Source organism: Bufo bufo, chromosome 7 (assembly GCF_905171765.1).
Source record: "Bufo bufo chromosome 7, aBufBuf1.1, whole genome shotgun sequence".
Taxonomy (NCBI): domain Eukaryota; kingdom Metazoa; phylum Chordata; class Amphibia; order Anura; family Bufonidae; genus Bufo; species Bufo bufo.
The window spans coordinates 48,971,348-48,994,603 of record NC_053395.1 but is presented as its reverse complement, the minus strand read 5'-3'; the positions used below and the strand labels follow the sequence as shown (position 1 = coordinate 48,994,603).

The following is a 23,256-nucleotide window of genomic DNA, read 5'->3' as shown; positions in this document are numbered from 1 at the left end:
AATCACTAAGAAACAACGTGATCTTTAGATATAGAGCGCGCAGCCACCCGCTGCGACTTCCTGACCCCGGGTATAACGGAGTCAGACGTGGCTCTTGATACCCTCGTTACAGTACCCCCCCTTTCACGAGGGGCCTCCGGACACTCAGGACCAGGTCTCTCCGGATGAGAGGCATGGAAAGTCTGAATTAACCTGTTGGCGTTTACCTCTGACGCTGGAACCCACATTCTTTCCTCGGGACCGTAACCCTTCCAATGCACCAGATACTGAAGAGAGCGGCGGACCCGACGAGAATCAACAATTCTGGCTATTTGAAACTCCAGATTACCATCCACAATAACAGGAGGAGGTGGCAGCGGTGATGGGTCTAGAGGTGGAACATACTTCTTGAGTAACGATTTATGGAAGACGTTATGGATCTTAAAAGTCTGAGGTAGCTCCAGGTGAAAAGCCACAGGGTTAATGACGGCTACTATTTTATAAGGACCAATGAACCTAGGGCCCAGTTTCCAAGAGGAAACCTTCAACTTAATATTCCTAGTAGACAACCACACATAGTCATTCACTCCTAGGTCCGGACCTGGCGACCGTTTCTTATCGGCCATGCATTTGTATTTACCACTCATCTTTTTCAAGTTAACTTGCACCTTCTGCCATACCGATGAAAGAGATGAAGAAAACCTTTCCTCTTCGGGAACCCCAGAAGACCCCCCCTCTTTGAAAGTACAAAATTGGGGATGAAAACCGTATGCACCAAGGAATGGTGACTTGCCAGTGGACTCCTGATAATGATTATTTATGGCAAACTCAGCTAATGGTAAATATGATGACCACAACTCTTGGTTTTCAGACACAAAACACCTTAAATATGTTTCTAGGTTTTGGTTGGTACGCTCAGTCTGTCCATTCGACTGAGGATGGAAAGCTGAGGAAAAGGACAAGTGTACCCCCAAACGGGAACAAAAAGCTTTCCAAAACTTAGAAATAAACTGGGTTCCCCGATCCGAAACCACATCGGAAGGGACCCCGTGAAGCTTCACGATTTCACTGATAAACACCTGGGCAAGAGTTTTAGCATTAGGAAGTGCGGGTAGCGCAATAAAGTGTACCATTTTGCTAAACCTGTCTACTACTACCAAGATAACTGTTTTACCCGTAGACAACGGTAAGTCAGTGATGAAATCCATTGACAGATGTGTCCATGGCCTATTGGGGATGAAAAGTGGCAATAAAGACCCTGCTGGACGTGTATGAGAGACTTTCGCGCGTGCACAAGTAGAGCAAGTAGACACGAAATCCATTACATCCTGACGCAACCTTGGCCACCAAAAACGACGAGATAATAGCTCCAAGGTTGCTTTACTACCCGGGTGCCCAGCAAGTGCCGAATTATGATGTTCTTTTAATAATTCAAGACGCAGGTTTAACGGTACAAACAATTTCTCTGAGGGGCAAGAGGCCGGGGCGTCCCCCTGGGCCTCTAACACCTTTCCCTCTAGAACAGAGTGTACAGCAGAGACAACCACTCCTCTTTGTAAAATAGGCACCGGATCACTAACATTACCCCCTCCAGGGAAACTACGAGATAATGCGTCTGCCTTGGTATTTTTTGCCCCAGGACGATAGGTGATTACAAAGTTAAATCTGGTAAAGAATAGCGACCACCTAGCTTGTCTAGGGGTGAGACGCTTAGCCGATTCTAGGTACAGAAGGTTTTTGTGATCCGTAATCACCGTGACGGGGTGGATTGCTCCCTCTAAGAAGTGACGCCACTCTTCAAGCGCCAGTTTAATCGCCAACAGTTCCCTATTTCCAATATCATAGTTCTTCTCTGCAGAAGATAATTTTTTGGAAAAGAAAGCGCAAGGACGCCATTTGCCAGGAGACGGACCCTGAGACAATACAGCCCCCACTCCCACCTCTGACGCATCTACCTCAACAATAAAAGGCTGGGAGACATCAGGTTGAATTAGAACAGGTGCCGAGGTAAACCTCTCTTTTAGAGAGGAAAATGCATCTTTAGCGGCGTCAGACCATTTGGAAAAATTAGTCCCCTTCCTAGTCATGTCAGTAAGGGGTTTAACGATCACTGAATAATTTTTAATGAATTTTCTATAGAAATTTGCGAAACCCAAAAACCGTTGTAGGGCTTTAAGGTTCTCAGGAAGATCCCAATCTAAAATTGCCTGGACCTTCCCAGGATCCATACGGAAACCTGAAGCAGATAATAGATATCCCAGGAACTGTATTTCCTGAACGGCGAAGACACATTTCTCAATTTTCGCATATAATTTATTCGTCCGTAGGACCTGCAGTACTTGCCTGACATGCACCTCATGTGTTTTCAGATCCGCCGAATAAATTAAGATATCATCCAGGTATATGACTGCAAACCTGCCGGTGAGATGACTAAAAATATCATTAACGAAATGTTGGAAGACAGCAGGGGCATTGGTCAGACCGAAAGGCATAACTAGATTTTCATAATGCCCCTCAGGGGTGTTAAAAGCTGTCTTCCACTCATCCCCTTCCTTGATACGAATCAGATTGTAGGCCCCCCTAAGATCAAGTTTGGAGAACCACCTAGCACCCGCAATCTGATTAAAAAGGTCAGGAATGAGAGGAAGAGGGTATGGGTCTCGGATGGTTATCCGGTTTAGCTCACGGAAATCTAGGCAAGGACGCAGGCCCCCATCTTTCTTTTTAACAAAGAAAAACCCTGCAGCCACGGGTGAAGAAGAGGGTCTGATGTGTCCCTTAGCCAGACTCTCGGAGATATAATCTTTCATGGCCTGTCTCTCGGGACCCGAAAGATTATAAAACCTGGACTTGGGTAATTTTGCACCGGGAATCAGGTTAACCGGGCAATCATAAGGACGATGAGGTGGTAGCTTCTGACAACCCTTTTCAGAAAAAACGTCCTCAAAGTCCGAAATAAATGTAGGTAGGGAAGTTATGGAGGCGATTAAGCAATTGTTATTTAAGCAATTCTCTCTGCAATGCTCACTCCACTCCAATATCTCCCTGGCCTGCCAATCCACCACTGGATTGTGCGCTACCAACCAGGGAAGACCCAATACCACAGGAGAGGGAAGGCCCTCCAGAACGTATCATGAAAGACACTCATTATGGTGGTCCCCTACCCGAAGGTGTAAATTATGAACAATGTGGGTGAGGTTTCTCTGAGACAGAGGAGCAGAATCTATAGCGAATACGGGAATAGGTCTCTGCAGCGTACAGAGAGACAAACCCATAGTGCGGGCAAAATGGCCATCTATTAAATTTACCCCTGCTCCACTGTCTAGAAAAAAAGAAATAGACTCCGTCTTAACACCAAAAACAATAACCGCTGGTAACACAAATTGAGATGTTCGTATGGAGGAAACGTATACCCCCCGGCTGACATCCTCCGCACAGCCTGGGGTTAGTAGTTTTCCGACGGTCTTTTGTTTTTGAGAAAGGAGGGACAGACATTAATGAAATGACCCCTCCCCCCACAGAAAAAACAAGCTTTCCCCCCTACGGCGAATCTCGGGAGGACGGACCTGACGAGAAGTTCCGCCTAGCTGCATAGGCTCATCTAAGTCAGTGCAGGCTGACTGTTGCTTGGGAGAGGTAACCAATTGCTCCGGAATTTTCGATCTCTCCCTAAGACGTCTATCTATTCTGATAGAGAGGGACATAACAGCATCAAGGGAAAGGGGGGTCTCATACAGCGCCAGTGCATCCTTAACCCTTTCAGATAACCCAGAGCAGAACTGACTCCTGAGAGCCGGGTCGTTCCACTGAGTATCCGTAGCCCACCTACGGAACTCTGAGCAATATTCCTCTGCTGACCGATCTCCCTGTAGGAGTCTCCGTAACTTCGACTCAGCCAGGGCGACTCGGTCAGGGTCATCATATATGAGACCCAAAGCCCCAAAAAATCCCTCCACTGACCGGAGAGCCTGGGAACCAGGGGGTAACGAGAACGCCCAGGATTGCGGGTCCCCCTGAAGCAGGGAAATGACAATCCCTACCCGCTGTTCTTCATTACCTGAGGAGTAAGGGCGCAACTTAAAATATAATTTGCAGGCCTCACGGAACGTCGCAAATTTGTCCCTTCCCCCAGAGAATCTGTCAGGAAGAACAACCTTGGGTTCTGTAACAACCTGGTTACCCATAGCAACCGCTGGGCTTGCGGTTTGCTGCATTTGCTGCTGTTGTTGGAGGACAGACGCCTTCAATCCTGCCACCTCCAAAGACAGGCCTTGAAGCTGTTTTGCCAAGGCAGCAATAGGATCCATATTGGAATCTAAGTAGAGAAAAAAAAACAACAAATAATTTTTTTTTATTTATTTATTTTTTTCTCAAAAAGTAAGGGCCAGTTATAATATCACGTTCGGCGTGACTATCACATACGTGACACAGAGGGAGGGAACGAGGAAGGCCCTGCCCAAGTGAGAGGGAAGGTGGTGACCCCTGACTCACCTGGCGGCTGGCACCTGGCTGCCCTGACGTCCCTAGACGGGTTCCTCACCCGTACGCCGATCACGTGCCTAAAGCCCTGGCTTTCCCTAAGCTGAGCCCTAGATAGTGAACAGGGCGGTGGGAACACTAGTCCGCACCACTAGCTCTAAAGGAAAACACCAAGGGGAAGACAGACAATACAGACTCAACATATAATCCCAGGTGGGCGACAACAGGAGACAACAAGAAGCCCAACAGGGATCCGGAGGGTAGCACTCTGGAACGACAACCAGGATTCACAACTCCAGTGGGTCAGTATAGATGTCCAGGCAGGAAGCTCTATAACTGGCAACTAGAGAAGTGTGAGGGGAGAATATAAGGAGGTTGGGAGTGGCAGACAAGAAACAGCTGAGGAGGAGAAGCTACGGATCCCTGAGTGAGACAAAAAGGATAGCAAGGCAAACACAGAACACAATCACTAAGAAACAACGTGATCTTTAGATATAGAGCGCGCAGCCACCCGCTGCGACTTCCTGACCCCGGGTATAACGGAGTCAGACGTGGCTCTTGATACCCTCGTGACAGCAGACTTTTGTTTAATTCTGTATCTGTGCACGGGATTTGAAAATCTGAATCATTGTATTCACTGACCCACTGTGAGGACTAGCAGGGATGTCTTTTCTCTCCAATATCTAGCAGTTAGAGGAATGGTGTTGTCCTGTCTATACTCCTCCCTAGCAATTCAGAAAGTTCTTGCAATTTGGTGACTTCTACTAAGCTTTCAGTTTCAAGTTTTCTTTCCACATTAAATAGATCATTTTCTTATAAATAAAAAAAACTAACTTTGCCTCCTACAGAACAATGGGACACATGCCATCTACTGGAATACCATGTACATGGAGCTGGAACCAAGTAAAATAATTGTGAGGAATTCTGAACTTCAGCTCAATTTTTCTTGTGCATATCCTCTGGATCTTGTTAGTAAGACATCTGTAAAACCCGTCCTAAGGTAATGTGCCAGCTTTGAGGCTGTATGGAAGAAATAACCCAACAAATCAAATTGTTCCTGCCTGCTCTTTAAAAGGTTTCTTCATGATAAGCGAAAAAAAAAAAAAAAAAAAAATTTATTAGAAACAGCGCCACACGTGTCCATGGGTTGTATCTGGTATTGCAGCTTAGATCCTTTCACTTGAAAGGGGATGCGATGTAATACCAGTGACAACCCCTCAGCAATAGTCACGGTGTTTATGTAGAAGTAGATTCTTTTTTTATTTTTAAATCCTGGAAACCCCTTTAAGGAAGACCTGTCACCTCTCCTGACATGTCTGTTTTAGTAACTGCTTGCATTCCTCATGTAATAACGATTCTGGATCATCTATTCTTATGACTCTATGTTATGCCATTCCTTTATTATTCCTGCTAGAAGCTATCAATGCATTACTAGCAGTGTGCAATGAAGGTCCATATGGTTGTTACCAGTTGAGGGTGTACCTACACAGTCTTACACTGGTAGCACTGATTGGATAGTGTCAGACTGTGCAGGGATACGCCCCCAACTGGTAACACCCATCTGGTCCTTCATTGAAAACTGCTAGTAATCCATTAATAACTTCTAGAAGGAATAATAAAGGAATGGCATCATAAGAATAGATGATCCAAAATCGTTATTACATGGGGAATGCAAGTAGTTAATAAAAGTCAATAAATGACAAGAGAGGTGACAGGTCCTCTTTAAGTCTTTAGATTTTCCCTTTGTCCATGTGCTACTCTTCTTTTGTTTATTCTTTATTAATAGGGATGATAAGTTGACGCGTTTCAGAGCTGTACTAGCTTCTACATCAGATCTCATTTGTAAGGGCATAAAACACACTGACAATTTCAAATGGCTTTTGGAGCGCGCCAAGGGACACGAAGGAAGGGGGGTGTCAAGGGGGGCATGTCCAATCATTTGAATTGGTAAACACACGATTAATTAAAACAAAGGTTGAACCATAATTAGTCAGGTTAGTGGTAACTGTAACATAGTAGCAGAAAAACAAAACAACATAGAATTACTCACAAACAAAATAACTACACTACAGCTGAGTAATCAGGATAAGGTGCTCTTGGTCTTTGTGACCCACCCAGTCACAAAAAGCAAGAAATATAATAATGAAAATAGGACATTAAATAGATATCTCATCTGATTCCATATCTGCGTGCCTGGTCCTATTTTCATTATAGAATTACTCATGTTTAACTATTTGAAAGATAAGATAAAATTCGTGAAACCAAACACTAGATGGTGCCATTTAACTGAAATATATATATATATATATATGTCCAGAATGAGTTTGTGTTAGTAAAATATATATATATATAGGTAATAAATAATTGAAGAATAAATAAATACGCCATAAATAATGGTAAAAAGTGGTGGACGGTGACTGTATCTGTGTGCCATATAGAACTGGTAAACCTGTAAGTATTTGTAAGATTGTTTCAGTGATTTCGTTTAGGCCTAAAGAGTTGATAGTTTGGAGTTTGTAAGTCCAGAATACTTCCTTTCTTCTCAAAACATCAAATCTATGGTCAGTTATAGATGAAATGTGATCAATAAGTGTCATCTTTATTGATAAAGGCCCCCCTTCATGTTTCATAGTATAGTGTCTGCTCACCCCATGTTTGGTAGATTTCTTCCTATATTGTGGCGATGTTGGTTCAATCTGTCGTGCAGTCGCTGGGTGGTACGACCCACGTACTGTAGCCCACACTGGCATTCAATCAAATAAATAGCAAAATTTGTCTTGCAGGTAAAATGTTTAATTGGGAATTCCTCCTTAGCGATAGTGGAGCGAAAAACAGTTGTCCTGTAAGCTATGGAGGAGCAGCAAAAGCACCGATTTGATCCACAACAATAGCTCCCCATGGGGTTGGTCGGAGAGGTGTCATTCTTCCCCTTATATATAATCTGCTGGGGGCCAGGATGTGTATATTTTTTATTGTGGGTGCATGTCTGAAAGTAATGGAGGGCCTTGTGGGTAGTATTCTGCTGAAATGCGGGTCCTTGGGGAGTAGTGGCCAATGTTTAGAGAGGATGCCCCTGATCTCATATGTGATATCGAATAGGTTGTAAGAAAACTTCTTCTCTGAGATTTCTTGGTAGTAGTATTATTCCCACTCCTTGTTGTAAACATTGGGACTGTGTGAGTATTCTTGTTCTGTGGTAAGCTTCCTTGATAAGTGAGGGAGGGTACCCTTTCTTCTACACGCAGGATGGTCATCTCCTCAAAGATGCCCATAAAGAGATTTGCGTATGAAGGAGCTAACTTACTTCCCATAGCGGTCTCATTAGTTTGAATTTAAATCTGTTTATTGTACTGGAAGTAATTGTTGTTCAGTATGAATTCCAGACTTTCATACAGGAACCGTTTTTGAGAGGGTGGAATCTCTTTATCCAGATCTAAAAATCGCTCGCTACAACCCGATTCCATTGGAATGCTCAATATTTGAATATAAGGCTGACACATGCATGGTCACAAGCAGTAGCTCTTGATATCCATGATTTCATTAATGATTTGGGTGGAATCCTTCAGATAGCTTTGTATTTGTACCACATACTTCTGCAGGTAAATATCCAGGTAGTGCAACAGATTGCTAGTTGCTGAATTGGTTGTTGTGGCCACAATTTGTCTGCCGGGTGGGTTTCGTTGATCCTTATGTATTTTAGGCAGATGGTAAAAATATGGCATGGCTGGAAATGGAGTGTATAAAATTTTGTTTTCTTCCTTATTTATTATTTGATTCTGTTGGGCATTATCAAGGAGGATTCCCACTTTTCTAGAAACTTCCAGGAATGGATCCATAATGATACGTTCATAATATTTAGTGTTATGCAGAATTTTTTGGGCTTTATCCTGGTAATCGTTGTAGTAGTGAATAATAAAGGCTCCGTGGGGCAGTAGACAATGTCTTTGTAGCTTTGCAATTTCTTCAGAGCTTCTTTTTCCTGAGGAGTGAGATTCCTTTTGGTGTCTTCTTTGGAGGCAATTCTACTAAAATCAGCAGCTACCATCTCTGAGGGACTGTAGGAGGTGACCCTGGCTTTCAAGGGGCTAGAACCTAGATGGGGCCTTAAGTCCCGAGGGTAGGCCCGATGCTATAATAAGGCAGACCAAGCGGCTGCCTTAGGGCGAAGAGACGCCGAGCCAAGGGGGGAAGGGGCGGAAAAATGAAACTGAAACTTAATTTTTTTTATTTTTATAAATCACTTGCGCGGCCGGCCACCCGCCTGCCCAGCTGCGGGCGGGCGCTCTGACAGCTGTGTTGTGTGCTGCGTGTGCCGTGCGGCCCCGACCCTCACTCACATAGCAGCACACGGGGTCGGGGAGGTGTGACTGGCACCTCGGCGGCGGGCGGCAGCAGGCAGTTGGTGACTCACACAGCCAGACAGACTGCCGTGGGTGAGCATAATGTTTTTTACACAACATTAATGGGGGGGTTACATGGGAGGGGGGAAATGTGCCATGGAGGGGGAGAAATGTGACATGGAGGGGATGATGTCACATGGGGGGGGAATGTGACATGGTGGGGAGAAATGTGACATGGGGGGATTATGTGCCATGGGGGGGGAGAAATGTGACACTTTTACGGTTGCCTCAGGCTGGCTGAGGGTTGGACCGCTTAGATGTCCTTGTCCCGAATTCTAGAGAGCGCTGTTAGGTTTCTTTTAGCAGTCATACATGCGCCTGTAGGTGTAGATGAAATCCAGAGAGCTCTTACAACGGCTAGTGATTAGTGATGCTCTACAAAACGAGTCAAAGCACGAATTGAGGGTAAGAAGCAGAATCTCTCTTTACTGAGGGCTACCCGCTCGTATTTATGCAGGTCCCCATCTGGTGGACACTCCCCTAGGGGACCAGATGGAAGACTGTGACACAGGACAGAGAAACAACAGTTTAGGACACACAGACACAATACATCCCCACAATGCATTCTGGTTTTCTCCTCTCTGCCCCGGAGACAACCGAGGAGTTATTCAGGACAAAGGGAGATTGCCAAAACACACGTGGAGACAATAGGACAGAAATCACTACTACAACATACAATGTCACAACCATTACAGTAAACATAGACATGTAACACATCCCCAGATAGCTCCGGTCTGAGTGTATATTATTAGGTAAATGGCACTCAGATTACACGAATACAGTAGAATCGCCATGGAGCCAAAGTCTTTACTTTCACATAGTCTTTCGTTATCCGAATGGGCTCCATGGCATAGCAATCTGGGTTATCACTGTTCAAATCGGGCAAGTACCAAACGACCCGGCTTTTATGTCTTAAATAACCGAAATACATGGTTGCAACAAAGTATCAGCCAGAGTGTAACTGTAACAACTGTAACAGACACAAAGGGGGTGATGTGATGTGACACGAAGGGGGTGATGTAAAAAGGAAGGGGTGATGTGACATGGAGGGGGAGAAATGTGAGTGACATTGAGGAGCGCCAAAATTTAGCTTTGCTTGTGTTGGCAAAAATCCTTGCATCGGCCCTGCCCGAGGGTACAGGAAGAGGTTCACCATGGAGTTCTTCACCTTTAAATCCAATAGAGTAATTGTTCTCCTTGTTCCCATTGATAGAGAAGTGGCAGTTGTGTATAAACCTTTAAAGATCAATATACAGTTGAAAGGAATTGGATTTGTTAAATGGACGGAATGAAAGGATGGTCATCTTGTGTGCATTGAAGGGTTCAAGATGAGACATCGAAAATCTTGTCCGAACCCTGGCTGGTGGAGTTCGGGCCTAGAACCCCAACTGCACATTTGACAGCCTTTGTTCCAATTTGCCTTTTTCAGGGTTCTTCCCTCCTCCTCCTCTACATCCTCTCCTTCTTTTCTTATGTCATCCCATAGTTTCCTTTTCAGTGAGGTCACCATTGGAAAGTGTTAGGTGATGAGTTCCTGGTTCTGTTTCCTTTGTACCTGTGAAAGTGTGGTACCTGCTTTGTCGCAGATCCCATCCTGGGGTTCTGTTGGTTGTGCCGTCACTGGGGACAGGTCTGAGTTCTGAACACCGTTTAAAAAAGTATCAGAAAGTTTGAATCCTGCATTGATGCTATCTAAAATATGGATTTTTGCACTTGGTTTAGGAGATCTAGGAGGGGAGCCGTCATAAATGAAAAAGATGGTACTGAAGTTGATGAGTTCTGAGGAGGGGGCTTGGTGGGAGATGGGTGCCCTTTGGTCTGTGAGGCTGATGGTGCTGGGAAAGATGGGACAGCAATCATGCTTGTAGAATCAAAGGTTTTGGTGGTTCCTTTGTTCCTCAGAGTTGGAAATAAATCTTAAATTATTTTAATTCATAGTGTGTTTAGCAATTCAAGTGCTTGAAAGCGCCCCAACCTTCCCTGCCCCTTAGTGCGCTCCAAAAGCCTTTTAAAAATGTCAGTGTGTATTATACCCATACGGATGTGATCTGATGAAGGAGCTGGAATAGCTCCGAAACTCGTCGCCTTATCATCCCCATTAATAAAGAATAAACAAAAGAAGAGTAGCACACAACCTTTTTTTCTTCTTACCTTCCTGTGATACTGCATTTGAAGACCGGTCTTAACCTGGACCCAATTGGGACGTGCTGCCGACTGCACCCATGCTCTTCTGAGTGTTGTGCCTCTGATCGCACAACATATAGAGTTAAAGGGGTTCTGCACTTTGTTTAAACTGACGATCTATCCTCTGGATAGATCATCAGCATCTGATCAGCGGGGGTCCGACACCTGGGACCCCCGCCGATCAGCTGTTTGAGAAGGCAGCGGCGCTCCAGCAGCACCGCGGCCTTCTCACTGTTAACCACCGGCCCAGTGACGTCACGACTAGTATCAACTTGCCTGGGCGGGGCTAAGCTGTGTTCACTTGAATGGAGCTTAGCCGCGCCCAGGCCAGTTGATACTAGTCGTGACGTCACTGGGCCAGCGGTAAACAGTGAAAGGGCCGCGCCGCTGCTAGAGCGCCGCTGCTGGAGCGCCGCTGCCTTCTCAAACAGCTGATTGGCAGAACCCCTTTAAGCCTCTTTCTCTGCCCCCCACCACCGACACCAGCGGGTCCTACTCAATGAGTACGTCGCTTCCTCTTTTCTCTAGACTTTCCCTTTAGCTGCCAGTACATGCTGGTGTTCCCTTACATGTACTACAACAATACAAGTAGTCACTGGCTGAAAATAATGGGTGCTTTAGAAGTACTTTAGCTCCAATATTAGTGAAATTAATGGAGAGAAAGACAGATCACCCTTTCAGTTTGGAGCCACCATTCGGATCACCATGGTCCAGGTCTCAACATCTCTGGCAAACATCTGATTTTGCCAGGTCTTAAGGAGGACCTGTCGCCACTTCTGCATGTCTGTAAAATTACATATCTGATACTTTCATATTTATGTTGTGCCTTTCGTTTATTATTCTTGTTAGAAGTTTATGGACAAAGGCACCAATGGATGTTATTAGTTGGGAATGTGTTCCTGCAGTTTGACATTTTACAGTCAGTGCTGCCAGTGGCAGACTGAGCAGGGACACACCCCAATGGGTAAAGCCCATCTTCACCTTTATCTATAAACATCTAGCAGGAGTAAGAGAAGAACTGCACATCACAGAGATATACAATAAGAAAAGATGCTCCCGAATTTTTATTACATAGGAAACAAAAGTACTTACTAAAACAGACCAAGACTGGTCACAGGCCCTCTTTAAAATGGGGCTCTTTGTTCTGGCTGACAGAAGGAAGGTCCCATACAGGGAACCTCCTTCTATGATATTTGGGCGCCTTGTGGCCTTCAGTGCAATGCTCTAATTTATTGTTGATGGCCATCAGTATAGGGGAAAGAGAGATCACATTTCAGGTGGCTTTTTTGCATCAATAGCTATGCAAATTAGTTCTCTTTCCAAAAGGAATCTGTGCCTCTATTTGGAAAGTGGCTGTCCGATAAGCCAATGTTGAGACCTTACAACATAATTTAGGATTATTGTAGACAAGTTAGTACCTCATCTACAGAAAGCTGTTTCAGAGGTCATTTCCCCTCACCAGTAGCTGCCTGCAGATGAGGTACTGGCTTAGCTATAGTTCTAGGTTATGTCTAAAGGCCTGTTTAAAAGGCCGACCATTGTCTTAGCATAGCTACCTTCCAATTGGTGGCACCAGAAGCACAGCTTTCTTTTCTCTTTTGGAAACAGAGTTACTGTAATAAGTATATCTTTTCCCAAATGAGCGTTGCATGGCCTATAACCTACTTAGTTATTTCTGCGCTGCACTGATGAGGTGCAATCACCCTAAAACAACTGTATGCAGATTAGGTACTGGCTTGGCTATAAGTTATGTATCAAGGCCTGTTTAAAAGGTCAAACATTAGCTACTTTCTAACTGGTGGTACCAGAGGCACACAACTTTCTTTTCTCTTTTGGAAACAGAGCTAATTTGCATACATTTGTTCCAGAGAAGATCCTCCTGCCTGCTAGGTGTTCTCCATAAGGAGAAATAGCATCTCCCAGTGCATCGATAGACTATGTGATGATTGTAATGTGTCTTTTATGATATTTTATAATCTTCTTGCAGCAGGGGCTTCCAGGGAAATAATTAAATGTAGGCATGTTTGCCCTTATATTTTAGCTGAAAACTAAAAGATTCTATCAGATATTTACTGTAACGTAATACTGCTATTTCTTCTGTTCCATGTTATGCGATTTCCCAATACGCTTTTTCAGTTGTTGCATATTATTTCATTACAGTTCCTTGTCCTTCCACATTGAGGGTGCAGGAGAGTTCATAGCACACATGTCAGTGTATAAGGACCAAAGCTATGTGTCCATGTATGAAGACAAGGAGGTGGTTCTGTCAACGTCATCAACTCTGTATGTGGAGGTTTCCCTACAGGATCTTAATTCGTCTCATTATGTCACAGTGATGAAGAATTGCTATGCTACCCCGGGAACACATATAGATGATCCTATCAAATATTACATCATCAAGGAGAGGTGAGGAATGTATAGATCAATGGAAGACATAAGCCCTAGTAATCTCTATAACTCCATCTTATACTGTAGTAGTCCACATGACAGCTAAAGGTCTACACCCTTCACCCATGGGTATTTGGTGTGGGAGAAGGGAAATACATTTTCCTGCTTAAAAACATTGCTTCATGGTAACAAGATCTTATTTAAAGGGATGTCTCAGCAGAAGTGATGTCATATTGCTAGGATATGCCATCACTTCCTGATCAGTGGGGGGCACAATTGCTGTGACCCACGGGTTTCTTAAACTGAAGGGGCTTCATTGCTAGATAATTACTGTGGCTTCTACAATTTTTTCTGTATAGTGCCGCTCAGGTCAGTTGAACACCCAGTGATTAGATGCTGATGACCTATCCTGAGCATAGGTTATCAGTAATAAACACCTGCAAAACCCCTTTAATAGTAAACTTTACTGTTAAGGGGGTTGTCCCAAAAATAAATTTTATCACCTATCCAAAGAACAGGTGATTGATGGAGTTTGAAGTATTGAGATCTAAAATGATCATGGGTCCTGTGTCCCAGCGGTTCATGCATACTGCTTCTCCATTCATAGTCTATGGGTGGGACTACAGGAGATAGCCAAGACCTAAACTTAGCCACCTTCGGCAGTCCCATAGACTCTGAATGAGTTGTCAGTGCATACTCACCGGCCACTCCATTCAAATGGGATGAGCCCTGTTTTTGCGATCAGTGGGGGACCAGCGGTTGAACATCAACTGATTAGACTCATCACCTATCCTGATCCTGACCAGGACCATCAGATATCCAAAAGAAGGTCATTCTTAATGTAACAATAGTGGCCCTAGCCATGTAATTTGGTAATCTATACTCCTATGGTCACCTATGCATCCAGAACCCGGCATAGGCACTAAATTCCAGTTTACTTCATGATATCACTGCTACCCACCATCATTTGATGTTTCTTCCCTTTACATAATGTAAATATTTGCCCAGAACTGGTTCTCTGTATTTACCTCTGACCATATCCATGTACTGTATAGATATATATATCCACAAGTGAATTGCCAATCAGAAGTAGGTTATGTTTTCAGAAGAAAGCATCCAGATACAGCAACTCAGGATCTTCCATTTCTTCTAGATGTCCTAATAAAGAAGATGCCAGCATCAAGGTGCTGAAAAATGGAGTCTCCTTACAAGGACGTTTTTCTCTGCAGATTTTCCGATTTGTTGTAGAGCATAACCTAGTGTACTTACATTGTGAAAGCAACCTCTGTGACTCCATGAAACAAATGTGCAGACCGGTGAGTCCGATCTCTAGGTGTAAGTCACATTTTACCAAATAAGATGCCATCAAAGCAAACACATGGCAGCGAGACACTGTCAGACTCATCAGATGAACCCAACCACTAGAGGTAAGGGAATGGTTTTGCCAGCAGATTCTGGAGTCAGGACAAATTCTCTTTGTGAACAAGGTACTAAGACTTCCTCATATGGGCATCATGGAGTGGGCGTCCTTTACACACCCTCTATTAGCTTGGGCAAAGAGCAGATGCAAACAGCATCTCTGTCCTCAGGATGAATCATCAATACAGGGGCTCTGTTACACTACTGCTTTAACCAGAATCGAAAGCACACCTCCATTCAAAGTGTAGTGATTGTGTTGGGTTCTGCAGCTCAGTTGAATGCGAGCTGAGCTGCAGTAACTAGGCATGACCACTACACTTTTATTGGAGCTGTGCTGATGGCTGCATTCAAATTCTGGTGGCTGCAGAGAACAGTCGATCAGTGGGAATACTGGGAGTCAGCCCCTCGCCTGATATTGATGATCTATCCTGAGGATAGGTCATCAATATCTGAAGCTCAGAAATACCCGTTAAATATGTATTTATATTTGTTAATTGCAATTTAACAACAACTGCAATCCCAACTCTTTTATATTTTCTTTTACAGTCCTGCTCTGGACCACAGTCCCGAAGAGCTCTACATGACGATGGGGTTTTTGTTCTGGAGTTCGGACCTATAGTTTGTAATGGTAAACTCATACAAATTGAACTTTATCAGGGAGACAGAGGTATAGGGATATGGGGTAAGGATTTTGTGGTTATACTGTGAATACAAATAGGAGGAGAACAGAGGAAAAGACTGCTTGAGTTTACACCCTTTTCCCTTCTGTTGACCTCCAACCCCTCTTGGGCACGTCTTGTCTCTATAGTCACAGTCATCCCATACATATTAATGGTCTCTCTGTCAATGAATGTAGTGCTGGGAAAAGTTGCCCATGTGCTCAAGCCTCACCGCCAGAAGAAATGCTCTGCTTGGTAGAAATTAGCACTCAAACATTTGGCTGAGATGAGTGACCAGATCTAAAATTTGGAAAATTGACACACATTTTTAAAAAATTTCTGATTCTCATAATTAGAATTGTGTGTGATAAGAAAGGGAGGGAGAGAGTGTGTATGAGAGAGAGAGAGAGAGAGCGCGCGAGAGAGAGTGAGAGTTAGAGAGACAGTGTGAGAAAGAAAGAGAGAGTTCTAACTTTAGGTAGGAAGTTTTTATTCATAATGGGTAAGGCTCCATCGCACTGTACCACACTCATAATGGTAGCCTCAACGTTCTTGTAGCATGGAGCAGAGGACGCCCGGCAGCCCCCCATTGACTTATAGTGGGGTTATAGGGGGGTTATATTGGGTTTTCAGTAGGGTTATATTGGGTTATAGTGGGGTTAGTCAGTCTTCCTTTTAGTTTTCAGCCAATTTGACAGCAAAAGATGTAAGCTGATGATGTCAGTCATCCGTCTTATTTTTTTAATATAACTTCTTATGTTTTTCTTTTACAGATTTTTTCCAGTTGTCACTTGGTCTGAGTAAGTTTATATTTTGTGTTTTGTGCTAATTTTTACCCACTATGCATCCTGTGTCTATTGACTGGAGGTGCAGTAATTGGCTTCTATCTTGCTCTTTTTCAGGAGGTCCTCCTTCATGTCGTCTTCTGACAGCGCTCATTTTCCTCTGGATTTCACAACTGCTCCTTTGATAGACTGTATATTGCATGTACTGACTAGCAATAATACTGGAGCTATTTTAGGGCTACACAGATTTATTTTATCTGTTTCAGTTACAATGAGATACACTCACCTAAAGAATTATTAGGAACACCTGTTCTATTTCTCATTAATGCAATTATCTAGTCAACCAATCACATGGCAGTTGCTTCAATGCATTTAGGGGGGTGGTCCTGGTCAAGACAATCTCCTGAACTCCAAACTGAATGTCAGAATGGGAAAGAAAGGTGATTTAAGCAATTTTGAGCGTGGCATGGTTGTTGGTGCCAGACGGGCTGGTCTGAGTATTTCACAATCTGCTCAGCTACTGGAATAGTTTCTCCCTAAAGTTGAAATGCAGGCTGGGATAGACCTGATTTAATGCACTTCATGATGAATTAATTCGGATCGAAGCAAATATTTTTAAAAAATTTGGCAAAGTGACCGAATCAAATTTTTTAAAACTTCACTCATGTCTAGTCATCAGCATCTGATCGGGGGGTGGTCTGACATCTGGGACACCCACTGATCAACTGTTTGAGGAGGACCTGCGCTCCTCCTTGTTGGCGTAACAGTCAAAGTGGAGCTCTGTGCCCGTTACTGATCCAGCCACAGGCCCATCCATCTGGTCCGTCAAGAGTCAGTCTCATCTCATCAGTCCAAAAATCTGTCTTCAAAAATAATAATAACAACCTACCTAATAATTATGCCCACCTTGATAAAGGATCTTGATTTCCTTAGGCCACACCCTCTCTCATTACACAGATACACATCACCTGATATGCTTCAAACTAAGGCTACTTTCACACTCGCGTTTTGTGCGGATGTATTATCTTTAACGTAACCAAGACCGTCTTGAACACCATTGAAAGTTAATGGAGTACGGATCAGTTTTCTCTTGTGCCAGATTGTGTCAGTGAAAACGGATCGGTCCCCATTGACTTAGATTGTGTGTCAGGACGGATCCGTTTGGCTCAGTTTCATCAGACGGACACCAAAACGCTGCAAGCTGCGTTTTGGTGTCCATCTCCAAAGCGGAATGGAGACTGATCTGGTACAAACTGATGCATTCTGAGCGGATCCTTTTCCATTCAGAATGCATTAGAATGCAAACTGATCTGTTTTGGACAGCTTGTGAGTGCCCTGAACGGATCTCACAAACCAAAACTTGAGTGTGAAAGTTGACTAATAAGCATTCAAGCTTATACAGCCTGGAATTGGAAAATATGCATACAAATGTTGATATGGTCAAAGTACTCACTAGCCTAACACAGTGTATACTGGCCTCAGGGCCAAATACTTCGCCCAACCCACAGACTGGCAAGGTTTGTTTTTTCCAGTAACTACTGCACAGACAAGGAAAGTCTATAACTGTCCCTGAGGCCAATGTGCAGGAGAATATCTCACTCAAACCCACGGCAATATTTATAGCTCACTCTGACCTAGCCTTCGAGCCTGAATATGTCCCCAGTAAATGCTCATTTACAATTATCCTCATGATTTCCTAGTTTAGGAAAAATTGTAATGATAATGGATGAGTTTTAACAAAAGAGAACAAAAAAAAATCTATTGTTTCTTATCATAAAATACGCAAATGAAGAGACAAATTGCTTCTATCACAATTAACAGCACGAGTCATTGTGGATGCCAAGTGTGGATGCCCTTCTAAGGGGGGCGGCTCTGCTTTCAGGAAGGACTTCTTGGAGGGATGTTCCAGGGAAAGATTGCTAAACATCCAGTTTCTCCATGCTCTATGAGTACCCTTGGCTTAATCTTCGTACCAGGATTAAGATAACATCTCTATTGCTGTGATTAAACTGTGGACGCTGTGTTCTATTGTATATTCTGTATTTGGGAGGTGATCTTTATACACCTGCTATTCTGATTGGTATCATTGGATTATCTGTTGCTTTTGGAGCACTATATCTATTCTATTTTTAAAGTTGTGATAATAAAAGATGTTTTATTGCATAAGGGTTTTGCATTGTATGGGATAGTGTCTTGTGGTGAGAATACACTTTCTCCTACACCATATTGTGTCTGGATGATACCCATATACCATGGCTGAATAACATCACTATACTCATGACTAGACAATACTACTATACAATGACTGGATAACATTGCCATACCCATGACTGGATAATACCACAGTACCGTGACTGTATAATAGCACCATAAACCATACCATGACTGGATAATATCACCATACCATGAGTGAATGATACTGCCATACCATGACTGGATAATACCACCCCACCGTGAATAAATAATACCATACCATGACTATATAACATCACAATACACCATACCATGATTGGATAATACCACCATACCGTGACTGGATAATATGACCACACCATGAGTAGATAATCTCACAATATCATGACTGGATGATACCACACCATGACTACATAACATCACAATACAGTGAGTGGATAATACCAAGGCTGGATAATATCACCATATCCATGACTGGATAATACCACCACACCGTGAATAGATAATACCATACCATGAATATATAACATCCCAATACAGTATACCATTCCATGACTGGATGATACCACCATACCATGACTGGTTAATATGACCACACCATGACTGCAGGGGTGTAGCAAGGTGCGGAGGTGGCGGGGCACGTTCCTCGGGCACAGAGGCTGGGGGGGCGCACCCGCCCGGCAGTTCTTTTCACTGCCGGGTGGTTCGTTTTCATAGTAAAGCAGGGGGCCCTGGATTAGTCCCTGGGCAGGACTATTTTTTCCATCATGTATAACATATGTCAATGGAGCCAAATTACGGTTATGTTTGGTTCCGTTATATGATGGAAAAAAATTGTCATGTATAACGGAAACAAACAGAACCATTACTTGGCCCCGTAGACTTGTATTAGGGCAGAGCAAAACAAATGCCTCTTAAAAGCTTCCATTTTGCTTTCCGTCTTAAAATTCCATTATATTCCATTATATCTCTGTTCTAACGGAACCTATAATGAAATTCCCTAACACCAATGTGAACCCGTCCTAATTTGTAGTTGATACAACCCAAAAAGGGAAAACTGCTCATCCATCTTTTATGGGAAAAAGTTGTATTTCCCCTTTTGTTTTTTTATCTTCAGTTTTTACTAACCTTTCTCTAATATTTCTTGCCCTGCGATATGACATGAGTGGAACTTGGCAAATTGAGGATTTCTCGGAATTTTTTTTTTCATAATTGGCCAGTGTTTACATATTAGTCTGGCAATGGTGGGAGAGCACAATGCATCTGTTGTGTCTTTCCAAATTAGAAAAATGACGTGTACCTACCTCCAGTACATGACTGAAATGGGGATATACATAGACAAACTGCTCCTCTAATTGGGCCACAATTTTTTTTCCATATGTAGGCACGACGTTTGAGCCCATCGCCACGCCTTTTTAACTGCAAATAAAATGTGCTGCCAAATCTGAAGTCGTTATTTTTCTCCCAATGTCAACTTCGACAACTCCATTATAAATTGTCTACTGATATCTGATCCAACCGAAGCCCTTTGAACTGCTCTCAACCCCCTCTCATGGTCGATAGAGGTATGAAGGCTGGAAATATTCAATGAGGGCAGAATGGCCCCTTCTTGAATCTCTACTGTTTATATATGTCGTATATCTCTGATATATAATCATTTACTAGTAGCAAATTTTCTGAGCTTTTTGCCTAGAAAGATAGCTATTAGAGATGAGCGAATTTCCGGTTATGAAATTTGGTCACGCTTCGTTTACTGGTAAAAGGTGAATTGCGTTATGGATTCCGTTACCACGGACCATAACACAATTCTATAAGGGGATCCATAACGGAATGCCTTTAGAGGCATTCCGTTATTCATTCCATCATAATAAAAGTCTATGGGCTGCAAAACGGATCCATCCCATTTACGTTATGCAGGGGAGGACTCCCGGAAATGGGATGGATCCGTTTTGCAGCCTATAGGCTTTTATTATGATGGAATGAATAACGGAATGCCTCTAAAGGCATTCCGTTATGCATTCCGTCATAGAATTGCGTTATGGCCCGTGGTAACGGAATCCATAACGCAATTCCCTTTTTACCACCAAACGAAGTGTGAACGAATTTTAAAATATGAAATTCACTCATCTCTAGTAACAACCAGTAGCAAAATCATAACAATAACTAGTACAACAACCAAGTATGACAACCTTACAGTGCCCAAGTAACTGCTATGCAGTACCCAAATACCATACTGTATTGCTAAAATTATCTAAAAATTATCTAATATATATATATACAGTATATATACAGTTGCAAGAAAAAGTATGTGAACCCTTTGGAATGATATGGATTTCTGCACAAATTGGTCATAAAATGTGATCTGATCTTCATCTAAGTCACAACAATAGACAATCACAGTCTGCTTAAACTAATAACACACAAAGAATTAAATGTTACCATGTTTTTACTGAACACACCATGTAAACATTCACAGTGCAGGTGGAAAAGGTATGTGAACCCTCAACCAAACGTTTCATGTAGTTGCAGATCAGACGTGCACAACGGTCAGGAGTAATTCTTGATCATTCCTCTTTATACAACAGCAATATTCTTGGGATGTCTGGTGTAAATCGCTTTCCTGAGGTCATGCCACAGCATCTCAATCGGGTTGAGGTCAGGACTCTGACTGGGCCACTCCAGAAGGCGTATTTTCTTCTGTTTAATCCATTCTGTTGTTGAATTCTGTTGAGCTTCAGCTGGTGGACAGATGGCCTTAAGTTCTCCTACAAAATGTCTTGATAAACTTGGGAATTCATTTTTCCTTCGATGATAGCAATCCGTCCAGGCCCTGACGCAGCAAAGCAGCCCCAAAGCATGATGCCCCCACCACCATACTTCACAGTTGGGATGAGGTTTTGATGTTGGTGTGCTGTGCCTCTTTTTCTCCACCCATAGTGTTGTGTGTTTCTTCCAAACAACTCAACTTTGGTTTCATCTGTCCACAGAATATTTTGCCAGTACTGCTGTGAAACACCCAGGTGCTCTTGTGCAAACTGTAAACGTGCAGCAATGGTTTTTTTTGACAGCAGTGGCTTCCTCTGTGGTATACGCCCATGAAATCCATTCAGGGATGTTAGCATATGCCAGAGACTTTTGTAAGTCTTTAGCTGACCTCTAGGATTCTTCTTCACCTCATTGAGCAGTCTGCGCTGTGCTCTTGCAGTCATCTTTACAGGATGGTCACTTCTAGGGAGAGTAGCAGCAGTGCTGAACTTTCTCCTTTTATAGACAATTTGTCTTACCGTGGACTGATGAACAGCAAGGCTTTTGGAGATACTTTTATAACCCTTTCCAGCTTTATGCAAGTCAACAATTCTTAATCGTAGGTCTTCTGAGAACTCTTTTGTGCGAGGCATCATTTACATCAGGCAATGCTTCTTGTGAAAAGCAAACCCAGAACTGGTGTGTGTTTTTTATAGGGCAGGGCAGCTGTAACCAACACCGCCAATCTCATCTCATTGATTGGACTCCAGTTGGCTGACACCTCACTCCAATTAGCTCTTGGAGATGTCATTAGTCTAGGGGTTCACATACTTTTTCCACCTGCACTTTGAATGTTTACATGGTGTGTTCAATAAAAACATGGTAACATTTAATTCTTTGTTTGTTATTAGTTTAAGCAGACTGTGATTGTCTATTGTTGTGACTTAGATGAAGATCAGATCACATTTTATGACCAATTTGTGCAGAAATCCATATCATTCCAAAGGGTTCACATACTTTTTCTTGCAACTGTATATATCTTTTTCACATTTTTACTGGTCTGCGCATGCGCAGACTGGAAGGACGGTTTCAGCAATGCGTTATTTTTAATGCCGGATCCGGCACTATAACATTTCAATGTAAATGAATGCCGAATCCGGTATTCCGGCAACTGATTCGGAATTTTGGACAGAGATAATACCGCAGCATGCTACAGTATTTACTCTGTCCAAAACGCCGTTCAGTGACTGAACTGAAGACATCCTGATGCATCCTGAACGGATTTCTCTCCATTCAGAATGCATGGGGAATGGGAAAAAACTGATCAGTTCTTTTCCAGTATTGAGCCACTATGATGGAACTCAGTGCCGGAAAAGAAAAACGCTAGTGTGAAAGTACCCTTATTGACACATCCACTCAATATCCAAGAGGATTGATCAGTGCAGTTCTGTTGCTGAATATCACAGTGATGACATGGATGAATGGCTGAAACATGTGTACAGTATATACAGTTGCAACAAAAAGTATGTGAACCCTTTGGAATGATATGGATTTCTGCACAAATTGGTCATAAAATGTGATCTGATCTTCATCAAAGTCACAACAATAGACAATCACAGTCTGCTTAAACTAATAACACACAAAGAATTAAATGTTACCATGTTTTTATTGAACACACCATATAAAACATTCACAGTGCAGGTGGAAAAAGTATGTGAACCCCTAGACTAATGACATCTCCAAGAGCTAATTGGAGTGAGGTGTCAGCCAACTGGAGTCCAATCAATGAGATGAGATTGGAGGTGTTGGTTATATCTCCAAAAGCCTTGCTGTTCATCAGTCCAAGATAAGACAAATTGTCTATAAATGGAGAAAGTTCAGCACTGCTGCTACTCTCCCTAGGAGTGGCCGTCCTGTAAAGATAACTGCAAGAGCACAGTGCAGACTGCTCAATGAGGTGAAGAAGAATCCTAGAGTGTCAGCTAAAGACTTACAAAAGTGTCTGGCATATGCTAACATCTCTGT

The 23,256-nt window shown here is 43.1% G+C and overlaps 1 protein-coding gene across 1 annotated transcript in view; it reads left to right on the top strand.

Annotated features, from left to right (window-relative positions):
* Window positions 1–20,693, top strand: part of LOC121008745 (uromodulin-like) — a 42,851-nt gene extending 22,158 nt beyond the window's left edge. Inside the window, exons 10-15 of the mRNA XM_040441440.1 lie at window positions 5,307–5,458; window positions 13,203–13,448; window positions 14,584–14,746; window positions 15,396–15,516; window positions 16,282–16,308; window positions 20,620–20,693. Coding sequence (XP_040297374.1) covers window positions 5,307–5,458; window positions 13,203–13,448; window positions 14,584–14,746; window positions 15,396–15,516; window positions 16,282–16,308; window positions 20,620–20,693 — 783 coding nt within the window. The remainder of the gene's footprint in view (window positions 1–5,306; window positions 5,459–13,202; window positions 13,449–14,583; window positions 14,747–15,395; window positions 15,517–16,281; window positions 16,309–20,619) is intronic.
* Window positions 20,694–23,256: the final 2,563 nt, after the last annotated feature.